At 31.5% G+C, this 13,493-nt stretch overlaps 4 protein-coding genes across 4 annotated transcripts, besides 6 other annotated features; 1 reads left to right on the top strand and 3 right to left on the bottom strand.

The window, feature by feature from the left end:
• Positions 1 to 255: 255 nt before the first annotated feature.
• Positions 256 to 285: a sequence feature (AT_rich).
• A 1,401-nt stretch (positions 286 to 1,686) lies between these two features.
• Positions 1,687 to 1,737: a sequence feature (AT_rich).
• A 155-nt stretch (positions 1,738 to 1,892) lies between these two features.
• Positions 1,893 to 1,937: a sequence feature (AT_rich).
• Positions 1,938 to 3,083: 1,146 nt separating this feature from the next.
• Positions 3,084 to 3,105: a sequence feature (AT_rich).
• A 938-nt stretch (positions 3,106 to 4,043) lies between these two features.
• On the bottom strand, positions 4,044 to 4,829 carry CMU_010600 (proliferating cell nuclear antigen PCNA, putative; the record flags this gene model as incomplete). The annotated part of the gene is made up of 1 exon (XM_002142425.1): positions 4,044 to 4,829. The coding sequence occupies one exon, from the start codon at positions 4,827 to 4,829 to the stop codon at positions 4,044 to 4,046; it is 786 nt and encodes a 261-aa protein (XP_002142461.1).
• A 646-nt stretch (positions 4,830 to 5,475) lies between these two features.
• Positions 5,476 to 6,981, top strand: CMU_010590 (zinc finger, C3HC4 type domain-containing protein; the record flags this gene model as incomplete). Its single annotated transcript, XM_002142424.1, has 1 exon — positions 5,476 to 6,981. The coding sequence occupies one exon, from the start codon at positions 5,476 to 5,478 to the stop codon at positions 6,979 to 6,981; it is 1,506 nt and encodes a 501-aa protein (XP_002142460.1).
• Positions 6,982 to 7,004: 23 nt separating this feature from the next.
• Positions 7,005 to 7,027: a sequence feature (AT_rich).
• CMU_010580 (uncharacterized protein) lies at positions 7,021 to 7,581 on the bottom strand (the record flags this gene model as incomplete). Its single annotated transcript, XM_002142423.1, has 1 exon — positions 7,021 to 7,581. One exon carries the CDS (start codon positions 7,579 to 7,581, stop codon positions 7,021 to 7,023), a length of 561 nt encoding a protein of 186 aa, XP_002142459.1.
• A 4-nt stretch (positions 7,582 to 7,585) lies between these two features.
• On the bottom strand, positions 7,586 to 13,291 carry CMU_010570 (MAM domain-containing protein; the record flags this gene model as incomplete). Its single annotated transcript, XM_002142422.1, has 1 exon — positions 7,586 to 13,291. One exon carries the CDS (start codon positions 13,289 to 13,291, stop codon positions 8,081 to 8,083), a length of 5,211 nt encoding a protein of 1,736 aa, XP_002142458.1. The 3' UTR covers positions 7,586 to 8,080.
• A 162-nt stretch (positions 13,292 to 13,453) lies between these two features.
• Positions 13,454 to 13,485: a sequence feature (AT_rich).
• Positions 13,486 to 13,493: the final 8 nt, after the last annotated feature.

The following is a 13,493-nucleotide window of genomic DNA, read 5'->3' as shown; positions in this document are numbered from 1 at the left end:
ACCATATTTTATGTAAATGCTAATAGTTTTCAGGTAGTTTGAATAAGCTGAAAAGTTTGATAAGATATTGGATAGATTTTTAAAATACTGATGACTTTTTGTTATCTCCCAATGTATTTTATATTTACCTTGAATTTTTTGCTAATTAATCTTCATATAGATACAATATACAAATGAAATCAGAGTATAAAATTATGAAAACTGACTTTGTAAAAAGAAATATATTAATTTTGGTTTAGTCCACAATTTCTTTAGAAAAAATTATATAATTAAATTATTATAAATGAGTAGATTTTCGGTAGCTACTGTAAATATAGAAATTCTCTACCAAATATAAATACCCGAAGTAATTGTAACACATATCGAGATATTTAGAGTAATAATAATGAATATCCAAAGAACATTTCAATGTAAGAATAATACTATATAGAAACTAAATTCCGGTAAATTACTGATGATTCTTCAAACCTATTTGTAGTTACAAAGGATATAACTAACAAGAGTGTAGGTTATAATCCAGATTATTCACATTCTAGCACATTTATCTCGAAGAAAAAGCTCAATAACACAAAGTGGATACCAATTATTTTCAATACAAAATTCCAAATTTATTTAACACTAAAAAGAACAATACAGAATTTTATGACATAAATGCTGAAATTATACAAAGAATTATACAAAAAACTTGTGGATTCTACCAAGGTAAACATACTTATTATAACACAAAGACATGTGATCTTGTATATATTTATAAAATTATAGTTCACTGTATAATTGATTTATTTAACAATATATTTTGGTTTTGAATAAACTCAAATAATTTATTAGATCTACGTGCTAAAGATAAAAATTAAACTTTTACTTATACATTGATGATTCATGATAAACCCGTTTAGGCACTTTAATACATTTAACCTTTATTCCAATATCTGAGCTTTCCACTAAATTACTATAAGCATTTAAGATATAAAAGAGGATTGAATAACAAAATTGAAATAATGTCCATTAATAAAGTAATTTTCCTATTATTTAGAATTTAAGGAACACTTCTAGGTAATACTAAAATCCAAATGGTCTTAAATTATCTAATATAACAAATATAATGGTACATTAAATTATCTCTAAGTAGTTCTTGTTGAATGAAACAAATATAATAGATATATATGTAATGTTTTCAATAACTTAGTTTCATATAAATCTAACTTAGATAAATAGATATTATCATGAAGCTAGTATCTGAGATTGACAGTCTAAAAAACCTGGAGTTGCTAAATGTATAGATCAGACTACAGCTACTAGTTTGAATATGGACAAGATATTTTGGGTCAGACTCTACTGAATTAAACAACTGCTAGTATTGAATATTAGAGTATTATAAGCCATTAACATATAATAAGTAGAATATTGGATTTTTTGTTATACAATAACTTTTGGCCTAGACATGGTGAGAAATCAAATCAGATAAAAAAGATTAATATTTAAAGTAACTCATATATTACAAATAGTAAATTCAAAAGAAAGCTGTACTGTTAAACTTAATTTCTATATGTAGCATTGAGAATTTGCAAACCTTACTTGGTATTATGTTATTTTATCTACTAGCTTAGAACTTGAATAAGAGATTATTTAACTATCTATTAAAACACTTACTAGTTTCTTCAGGATAAACTAGAAAAAATCAATTTCATTTATATTAAATATTAAAAAGTTTATAGAGATTGTTTATTATATAATTAAGGTTTAAATAGAGTTTTAAGGGAAACTTTTGGAATAGAATAAGTTGTTTATTTCTTTTGTAATTTGTTTTTTTACTTAATCACGCATATGGTTTTAATAAAAATTACAATTGGCCTTTTTTGATAATTAATGACAAAATACTGATTTAGTAGATGTAATATAGATTTATTATATGAATTAAAATTAATAAATATTTTTATCTTCTATTCACTGAAATGTATGGTTTAGAGATAAACAAGGGAATAGTGGTAGAAGTGATTACTTCTCAGTTACTTGAGGTTTTTTTGTAAACTTTAAATTTGACTCAGTGAACCATTTTTATGTAATACATAATGATAATCAACTTGCAAAAGATATTAAAACCCAGAAAATAGTAAAGTTTTTTATCAATAATAAACTAATATAGTTGAAATTCTTCAGTTATACTTACCGAAATTAAATGGCTTGATATTTTTGATATACTACAAATTATAGAAGTATAAATTCTGGTTGATATGAAAAAGCCCATAATTATACTTAAAAGAGATGTATTAGCTAAAAAATTACATTTTATTTCCTTAAAAATATCATTTCAATAACAACATTACTCAGTTTCTAAATATTATACCAAAAGCATTATACTTAAGAATTTAAAGTGTTATATTAAATATTAGTAAATATACTTTGAGTATAGAATTACCTATTCAAGTTTATAAAGAAATGAAATAGATAATCTTCACTGGGTTCATGACAATACATTGATATCAAGTAGTTAAAGAAGAATTATATATTGCTATTTTATATTCCATAAATTCAACTAGCTATAAAAAATTTCAAAGAGACTCTATCAAATTACTTTTAAAATCTTTAGATAATTGGATTATATATATCATTCGTAATTTCAATATATCTATATTTTTATATTAAGTATATAATCAATGGATTAATATTTGTAATTCTTTACCAATTACCTCCATACTTCTTGATACACTATAAATCATATATTATTATAGTTATATTGATCATTATTTTATCCATACATTACTTTGTACTTAAAAGACCAATTTATTTACTCTTTTTGAAAAATTAGTTACAATTGTAATATTAATAGTATATTAGAGGCTCCAAATATTAATATGAAAATAAAGTATAATACATTATTTTATCACATTATTATCTATCTTCTTTTTTATATACAAGGATATTTCTTTCAACAACGACTTCATAAATTTATTAGTACCAAAAATATTTGACTGACTTAATGTTCTACTAAATTACCCCGTTATAGTACAAAGTGAAATCTGCATATTTAATTTTGAATAGGGTGTATATACAATGAGATTAACTCCACCATCGGTGAGAAATTCAAAAATTATTTATTTAAATATTGGAAAGGTTTAATTCAATAGTTGGGTAATACCTCCAAAAATAAAATAATGTCTCTTCAAAGAGATAACAAAGATAATTAAAACTCGAAGGGATAAAACTAATAAGTACAACTTAAATGTGTATGGTAAATTCAAATAACCTTACTGTCCTATCAAGTAACTTTTCCAGTAGCTTATTTTTGCAAAAAAAACTTAGAATTTTTATCAGGTTGTGTCCTGAGATGCTATAATGGTAGTTAATCTGTACTAGATCTTAATATTGCAAGGAATCTTGGAGATTCCTTTATAAAAAATCTTATGCGGATTTCTGAAAGGTTTTGCAACTTATTTATACATCTTAAAATCATAATTATGTGGTGTATATATTTCGTTAAATTGAATATTGATGAAAATTGAATTTCTAAGATAAGTAAAACTGAATAATCTCCATTAATATTAGTGAACTTCTCTATCATACGTTAAATAAAAACGCTATGTATTTTCCACAAACTAAACATCATAAGTACGCGAATATTTTGAGAAATACCAGGTATTATCAACAATGAATAAATTTTTAGTAACTTATCTAAGATATCTCTGTAATAATTATAAATATTTTTGATAGACAGATATTGGAGATGGAGTAACACAGAGTCAATATCCTAATAGCGAGATAAGCTTTAGATACTTGGAGTTAATATAAAGATATTTAATATATAAAGCAAAAGGTATTTACATAAACACCCAATATCCAGATCTCTTATATTAGGGACTATTTGAGTAATAATTGTTTCACATGGAGTAACGTTAACTACGAACCTAGAAAGTTTTGGATGCTTGAGAATAGGAATATATCGAAATTATTCAATCTGAATCGAAATTTCCCTTACCAAACTATAAATACAATACTAAGTGCTTCATAGCACTCAGATAACTACAAGTCCAATTAAAATATACACCCTATCTAAGTTTGGGAGCTAGATAAAATTCTACTTTTCCTTGGTCACTCCTATCATTAAGGGGAAATTGTAATCTCAATGGGACACCTTGAGATATGCTCATCATTACTGTTGTACTTAAGGGTGTAGCCTTTGTAAAATAAGAGAAATACCTTAATGCATATCTATGTGATATTACATTATTGGCATGAATCTGAACTGCCTTTGTTTCATCAGGAGAATCATTTACTGGAAAATTCAAGTCAACTTTCCCATCATCTCCATCAACTGAAAATTTAACACATTTCCCACTTATCTCTATATTTACCTCATCACCTATTGCACTCATATCACGAACTATAGATTGTAGAATATTTGCAGGCATAGTTACATTACACTCATAGTCTTCTTCTGGTATAGAGATATGTTCTTGTTCTATATCCATGAGACGTAGTGTACATTCTTTAAGTGATATTGTATTCATATTGTCTTCGAAGCACAAGGTAATTTTGTTATCTTCATCATCATCATACTTTTTCAGTAACATGCTTGTATCTTTATCACAAAACTTCATAAATTTAGATAATTGTTGCATACTCAAACCCAAGACAACAGGTCTATCGCAACGGTAGTGTTCAAATGCTTCAGGTGATATACACAAACATACCAAAGCAATGTGAGAAGAATCCATTGCTTGTAAATGCAAACCTTCAGAATCACATTCAATATTTATATCATGGCAAAGCTCCTTTAGTGCTTCAGTAATTTTCTTGAATAAAATAGCACTTTGTAACCTAGCTTCGAACATTTTGCAAGTTTATGTTGCACGTTTAAGTTGAAATAACTCTTAGTTCTTAAAATATACGAAGCTAATAGTAAGGTAGTTCCCGCCGTGGGGTGACTAGAGCTTACTATAAGTTTGCAACATGAACATTTTCACCTTAAAATATTTCTTTTTTATAAGCAACACCTAGATAATTAAATTTTTGTTACATAATATTATTGGCACAGTATAATGGTATAATGATACAAGACTATTCCAAAGCATAGGGAACCATCTTTATAAAGTATAGAACAATATTAAATTGTTTCATATATACTTCACAGAACTAAAGCAGTACAAGGCGTGTACTAATAGAAATTAGATCCCAATATATAGTGGTTCTAATCATACCTATATTAGTGGAGGGTTCATGAAGTCATAGGAAGATTCAAACCTATACATTAGCACTTGATATTCACCTTCAGTGATAGTTGGACCAATAAATGTAAATATCTTTGAAGCTTGCTCCCAGTTGTCTATATCGATGAAGAATAGCAGATTATGAGCCTTTACGCGCTTGTCTTAATAAACCGGTACAATAAGTTTCTGATTCATTAATCACACTCTCAAAAACAAACTATAGATTTAGATTGAACTTTAATACTTAAAGCTTGATAAGATTGATCTAATAATGTCTGTTTACTATCGTTTTGTTCATGAGCGATTGGATAGCTATCGTTCATTGGAGCTTAATGTAAATTCAATAAAAACTAGCGATTTGAAAGTGCTAGTAGCTGAACATGCAGGTCTAGGAAAAGAGTATACTCGTTTATTTGACTTGCGTGTATATGACACGGAGGAGAAGGAAGTATATCCTGATGAGAAATTAATACCGGTTTATTCCAGAGTAGTCATACAACGAATTCCATGGCGTGAATTGAAGGAAATCCATCATGAAGCCCAACGTTCAATTAATATTGCAGAAGATCAAGAAGATGAATTAGAGTCGAAGTTGACATTACCGTCAGAGTATATATGTAAATTATGCAATTGTCCTCTGATTAATCCTGTATTGATCAAATGCGCAGGGAGTTGCGGTACTTCTGCCTGCAGAGATTGTGTTCAACGCTACTTAGAGAAGAATAAAAATGTTGCCGTAAAGGCATGCCCAGCTTGTAATCAGAGATTTAGAGGCAGTGTACCTAATAAAAGCCTAGCGAATATTTTAGCAACAATAGATTGGGATCAATTTATTTTTCCTATACGCAATAAATCAGATATAGAGAGAAATGAACTGAACAGTAATTTAGAAAATAATGCTAATCCAAAAAGTGATGATACAAGTTCTGTTAAACAACATGAAGTTGTTACTTTATTTAATTCACAAGATACAGATAAACCCAAAACTGTAGAGATAGAGCCAAATCCCCATGTCATTACTCAAAGTACTGATATCAAACACAATCTTACACATATTAATGCAACAACTGAAGTAGATGCAACCTATATTGAAGATTCTGTGCAAAATATTGCACCTAGTGATAACCCAGACTTTAGAAGTGCAGAAAGTATTCCAATTGGTATTTCTAGTATGCAAGATCAAGTTTTGGAGTCAACAATAAAAAGTGGGCTTATAAAATCTCACGGTATTAAAACACAGAGTATTATTCCTCAGTCCCATAATAGAATGGGTATTTCAACTACAATTAGTCATGCTATTCATCAACAGTATATAGATGCATGGGGCCCTTCTGGTACAAGCTTTCCATATGGTACTGATCCTAATGGTGCTTATGTACCGACTTATCCAAACACATTTCCTCATACATTTCCTTATGGAATTCATCATGTTATGACTCAATCTGCATATCCATATCCTACTCATACAGCACACTATCAATCACCAAGTGAGATCATATTTCCAGTTTGTAATCCTTATCTTACGGAAAAACAGAAAATACAAATATCAATGTCATTTCCATTACTATCAAAAGAAACATTTTTGTTAATTCGGCAGGCTCAGCAACGTATTAAAGAAATATGGAATTTGTTACCTAAACCTATTAGGTGTTCTTTACTTAAAGAATCCGACATCACTGGGAGCTTATCAGATAAAAAGATAAAACTACAAAGGAAGCGTAAAGATTACACTACTAAAAATTCTACACTCAAGAAGAGATTTACCGTAGATTGTTAGAAAGAAAGAAGTATCTTTGTTAGTTATATATATATATAATTATTTACAATAGTTTCGAGGACTCTGTGATTGTTTATAGATATCTCTCACTGTTGTAAGTGGAACCAAATTTCTAGCCAACTTACTTCTATTACCAATTGGGCCTATATCTTGGTATGGAAGTGGTTGTACTGATTCCTCTTCTCTCCAGCTAAAATTAAGAGAACCCTCTCTTTCTTTATAGCTCTCTAAATTTGTTGTATTGTCTAGTTTTTCTGAGACTACAGTACTTAGTGTATTGGCTTCATTATTTCCAGTTCTATGATCCAATACCAAGGCTTTGTGCTGCACAACTCTACAATATAGGGGATTGGTTAATTCTCTATCAAGCACCTTTCTATTTGGTGGATTTTCCTCCATTAATACATATCCTCCTGCCGGACCTAACCATACCATCTTGTGTTTTATTGATAAATTTTCTTCTTTTCCATTGTAGGAGCAATCTTTGCAAACAAAATTAGTTGTACTGGGTGTCTCACTACTTTCCTTGGCAGTAATTGGAGAAGTAATCTTCTCAGTTTCAATACCAGAAGTTGGAACTATGTAGTTTTCAAAATTCATGGAAAAATATAATATTTAAATCACAAATTCTACAATGAACATAAACTATTCTAAATCCAAAAGACAGCCTGATGGTCTATATATAAGGGAAATTTTTGTGAACTTTCTACAAAATACCAGTCCTAAATCACTTCCTAAGTCCAGTGTATGCATACATATGTACAACTTTTAATTTGATTTAGAATTTGTTAAGTAATTAATTTTCAAGAGTATCAAGTACAGTTTGTTGCAATTCCTAAATTAAGAAAAGTAGTTTGATACTACTTATTTACGGAATCTCAGTTTTATCTTCCTTTAACTTCTTTACAATCTAAGTTGCAGGGAATTTATAGGAGTTAACAATCACAACTCTATTAGATTAATATGGCTCTTATGCAGCCACACACAATAAGAATAGACTATGCTAGATTGATATATAATATTTGCTTTAAAAATGTATAATATATGGACAAAGTAAGGGCTAATTAAATATTGATTATTTCCTTAAATTCTAACAAATTTATTCCACAATTTTAATCACTTTAAAAAGATTTCCTCTTCTCTGCACAGCACACGTCCCAGGTTCAATAAAATCTCCCTTGATAGCATTGTGTAAAGTAACACTTGGATCCATCGGCCACCAATTAAATGGCCTTACATACCAGCCTAAAGTATTCCCAAGTGCAGTTGTTTGTGGTACATCCTCCAGGGTAGGAATATGCCAGATTCCTGATGTTACCCATGTTACAACATCAGAGTGTCTAATTACTTCATCATCCTCAATAAATGAATCGAATCTAACGGCAGGTTTTGCAGCAAATTTATTATCTCTAGGTAAGTCAGCATCAAGTTCCGAGTACTTGAATACAGAAGATGCCAGCTGATATTTAGACCAGGAGGCGGGTCCTGAATAAAGCTCATGATCTGGCATTAAGTCTGCAATAGTATGTGAAGGCCTGACTAGAAATCCACCTACATTTCCATAAGTACTATGCTTTTCATCAACAATAAAATAAGCTCTTGGATGGTGATGAGTTTCATTATACATTAAATATGCATTAGACTCTCTCTCCGCAAATGTTCTTTCTAATTTATGATGCCCTTCTTTAATAGGATCTTTAAGCACTTTTATCCATGAGATAGAATTATCAGTATAATTGGAACCTAGGTCAAAGTCAATTTTCCATACCGCAAAGTGGGAGTGTAATGCAGCCATTTGTCCTGAGGGACTAATTTGCGTACCATATTGATGTTGTTTAGCCGAGAAATATGGCACTTCTAACCCTGCATAAAGTTCTCCAGTAAAGCTAACTCCCATTTCAAAAGAGCCTTGATTATACAAAATTAAATCTACAATGTAATCATAGTTTGAAACTGTTATTATTTGACGAATTGTAAGAGTTGTTAATGGTGCTGCATCTTTTATACCACCAGTTTTCCAGTGTGATCTTATTGGGCGTCCAGTGTCAAGTTCAAAAATACAGGCACTATTATCCCAAAAAATAGTCTGAGCTGTATTTGCGCATTCTAAACCTGGGTGGACACGACGTGCAGCAGTACCTAGTCCCCCGTACCAGCTATCCAAAAAAAACCATTGTCTCTCAAAAACTGTATAGTGAGCCATAGCATCAATCATTCCTAGCTCAAAAGCCACTCTCCTACCCATAAAGTTCAAATTCCAAATTTTAAATCCGCTGTCACGATCATTAGTAAGTGTAAACTGCCAACCTATCCATTTAATTGTGTAAGCTTCTCTATTAGGAGACTTCATAACTTGAAAGCGGCGACCACCAGGTTCACACTGCTCAGGTTTAGCTCTAACTTCTAGGTCACCTCTACTAAACATTTCAAGGTACTGAAGTTTTCGTATCCTGTTCTGATGCATAGATTGTTCATGCTCAATCCTACGAGATTCAAGTATAATTGGGTTAACTAGAGACAATCTATTTTGCAATTCATCATCTTTATTTCTTATGTTATTTCTCCCTCTATACCACTCCATTTCATCTGCAAGGATTCCAGAGTTAATTAACTTTACCTCGTTGTAGGAAAAAACTAGTTCATCTAAGGTTCTATAAGCACTTCCATTATACCATATTTGTTTTACAAGCATTCTGTGAATACGATCAAATTCAATTTTTGCTGATCCATCTCTGATACTCTGTAGAGTTGCGTGTGGCGCAATCAACTCAAAAAAAATTGGACATTGTGTACCATCTTTAATAGTCATGCCAGCCCATATAGAAGGTTCTGATGTCACATTTAGGGCAGGTTGATATACTACTGGTCCCAAGCGTACATGTTGTTCAGCTTGATCTTGTATACCAGGTAAATGAGCCCCACATGACTCAAAGACGATTTCATCTAATTTATTATCAGATAACAGATCAAAGAGCCTAGGCTGAAATCTTAAATTAGAAGTGTTATTAAGTGTCTCACCATCAAAATCTACTTGTTGAAGCCTTCTTCCAAAAGGTCCACTTGGGTTCCACCCTCCACATTCTACAGGTTTTGGCTCAGCTAAGTCAATATGATACATTGCAACAGTTTCATTTACCTGCACTAAGCTGTGCTTTTTTTCTCCTTCAGATTCCAAATGACCCCAACTTCCATTCTTTTCTTTCTCATTATCACTTAGTACAATTGGTCCAACCTTCCATTGATGATACAGCCCATTTAAACCTTCAGGATTCGAGTCATTTAAGTTTTCATTGCAAGAACCAAACCTAATACGTGCATAACGTGGAGGTGGACTTGGAAGTGGAACTGTCTCTGGATCTTTTAAGTGATTAGTTAGGGAGTCTAAATACTCGTACGCTTCAGTTTTATTTATAAATAGTGTTATTCTATATGGTCCTTTAGAGTTATATTTATCTTTAATACTATCAAAGTAACTCCGAACCTTTATTTCTTCAATGTGAGTTAGTGGGTCAAAAGGTGTAGCATAGCCTGTCTCAATTCCAGAAGGAAATGATGGAATATCACAGAACTGTCCAAATGATGTTATGTCTGTAGCAGTACTCCAGATATCTGTAACTTGCATGCTGAGGCCAGTTCTGCTCGTGGCCATGCAGTATACTATATATTTCTGATTACCTTCAATTCCTACCAAAGTTAAGAAGTTTTCTTCTGATGGATCTGTTACATTAATGCTTTGACCATACCTCTGAATATCTCTCGGATTTGGATACATTCCATCAGGAAGAGTAGCTACACAATCTACTTTCCCAGGTGTATCTACATGCACCCCAACAGTAAATTTCCCTAACTCAGCTGTTACATGATTAATTTTAACTTTTGGTATTCTATCCTTGGTAATAAAGGTTAAAGTTAATTTGCTCAATACTTGCTTAATTGGAATTCTATTTGCTTTAGGTAAAGCTAAATCTTCAGCTGTGCAAATTAGCTTATATTTAGTTGCAGGAATAAGCCCATTAATAGTTACTTTTTTTATAATCATGATATCTCTAGATGATATCATTTGTTCAACCCCCCTACTTCTTATATCTCTCACAAGTTTATCCTCTTCAATTGTACTTAAATTCAGAGATAGAGTTTTAGTATCAATTTGTGCAGAGCACCATATTGATCCTGGTTCATCTAATTTTACTGTGAAGAAAACACTTTCTTCTCCAACTTTCAGATCCTGTATTGTGAGTATTGGATATTTTGAATCAGTTGTAATACGTACCCTAGAATACTCTATTGCTAGATTATCCACAACTGATGAACTTTCTAATGTAATTGATGCATCCTGTCCAAAACAGTACAGGTCATATTCAGTATTAGGTAACAGAACTCCCTTGTTAGATGATGATAAATTGAATTCATAAGTATCCCCTTGCATTAATGGTTGTTTTGTCCTTAGTCCATACTTTCTTAAGGTAGTACTATTAGGAGGTACATTGCCAGCTTTCGTTAGTGCGCACCATGCATTAACATTATTTCTATTTGACTTAATAGTTATACTAACCAATGTCTCTGTAGCCTTAATCTCCTCAATTTTTATTATACCTACATTAATAGTAGTTTTCATGACATTACCACTTTTAAAAAGGTCACCAATACGTATAATTTCGTCAAAAAATCTAAATTCTAAATAATTTCCATTATTCCAGCCATCACCAAAAGTATCATAGATATTCACAGTGTAGGTTCCATATCCAGGTAAACAACAAGGGATCCAATCTGTTGTAGCCCACTTTATATTATCTGAAGATGGAACTTGTATATTTGTAAATGAATAGGTGCGTCCACTGCATCCTAATGCTCCTTCTATATCCCATGACTTCTCTGTTGTAAAGTTTGATGATATCAATCTGACTTCTCCCCAGACGCACTTCTGATCTGCTCTTTCACTAGCCCTAATGATTTCACTAGGGCAGTGCCCTGATCTAATAATAATGTCATCTATTGCAACTAAACTATCCTCAGATCTTCCTCCAATAGCTTCTAGAACTAGTTTTAAAGGAGTAAGACCATCTGAATAAAATTCAAAACCTCCTAATTGCCATGTAGGGCCTTGTTGTCCTACAACAAGCCAATTTGGCCGACCGAAATGAGTCACAACTTTAGGTTTCTTATTTTGAGAAGTGGGTATACCTTGATTATTTAAGGGAACAGATCCCAATAGACCTGAAGCTAAGTATAATCTTAAAACATTTGCATCTGCACCTGCCATAAAGTATTTGAGAGAAAGACAATATGTACCAAAAGAATATACTTTGGGATTTCCTAAGAGTAGTGCAGATGCTCCCGGCATATATCCAGGTGCTCTAAAGTATAGAAAGTGCCCTTTACCTTTTACTCCTATTGTAGTATCTGCTTGAGGGCTAGAGCCAACAACAACTTCATTTCCATTCCCTAACTCAAATCTCGTCTTGGTTTGAAAGTCTATTAAAGAATTAAATCCACATCCTAAGTATCCCTTAGATTCGAAGTCGCAGCAAAAAACAATCTTACTATCAATTTTCAGTAATCCTGCATTGTAAAAGAACACTTCAGGATTATCAGTTGGTTTATATATCCTATTGCGAGCAGGAGAATAGCAAATATATGCAGAGTCATAGAGATTATTTGGCTGCAGTATAATGTTAAAGAGAACAGTTGCAAGGCGTTTTGGGTGTTTCTGCATGTTATCTCCAATTACAATTTCAGATGTTTCATATGACTTTATACCCTTGAAGGGCCCTAAACTGTTAGATATATTTTGGGGAGGGCAAGGACTAGAGATAGGGAAAGTTGATGGTTTTAACTTGCTTACATCTGTTTCATTGTAATAATTTGGAATTATGTAGATCATGTCATCTTGTGACAACCCACTACCAGATATAGCTATTGTACAACCAGATCTTCTTAAACAGGTATAGTTCTGAACAATTGGAAATATCTCCACTATTGAAGCAGAAGAGTCTTCACCATATTCCCCTTCAAATAAATAGCTCCTATAGCCAGCTATCGGACATGAGGTAGATGGATCTGATATCTTAGTTGGAACTGCAGAACCATAGGTATAAAGAAGAATTATACATTGTCCATTATCATTGATTGGTTGTAGTACTCTCCTAACTTTATTGGTTGCAGCATTATCTCTGGTAATATCTAGAGAGTTGTAGTCTTGTTCAAAATCTTGGTCAATTTGTGGAATAAATCCTGAGTATAATTCAGTGCATAATATTCCTTGTATGGAGCAAAATAAAAACACTAAATAAGTTATATAAGATAGGCCCATTTGATTTTCTGAAGATAATGTAAAAAGTATTTTCTTTAAGAGTGTAATACAGAGTAGCCCTAGGCTACAATGTATTGCATGCAGATCTTGAAATACGCTGTATCGATTCTAGGGTAGACAAGCTTAAGATCATCTGTAAAAAGCTGATAACTTGAGTTAGTGAAATAAAAATATAATATGATATATTATTAAAAGTTTATGG

The sequence above is a fragment of the Cryptosporidium muris genome, genomic scaffold (genome assembly GCF_000006515.1).
Source record: "Cryptosporidium muris RN66 scf_1106632373469 genomic scaffold, whole genome shotgun sequence".
NCBI classification, from domain to species: domain Eukaryota; phylum Apicomplexa; class Conoidasida; order Eucoccidiorida; family Cryptosporidiidae; genus Cryptosporidium; species Cryptosporidium muris.
The sequence above is the reverse complement of the archived record's forward strand: the minus strand, read 5'-3'. Positions and strand labels throughout refer to the sequence as shown.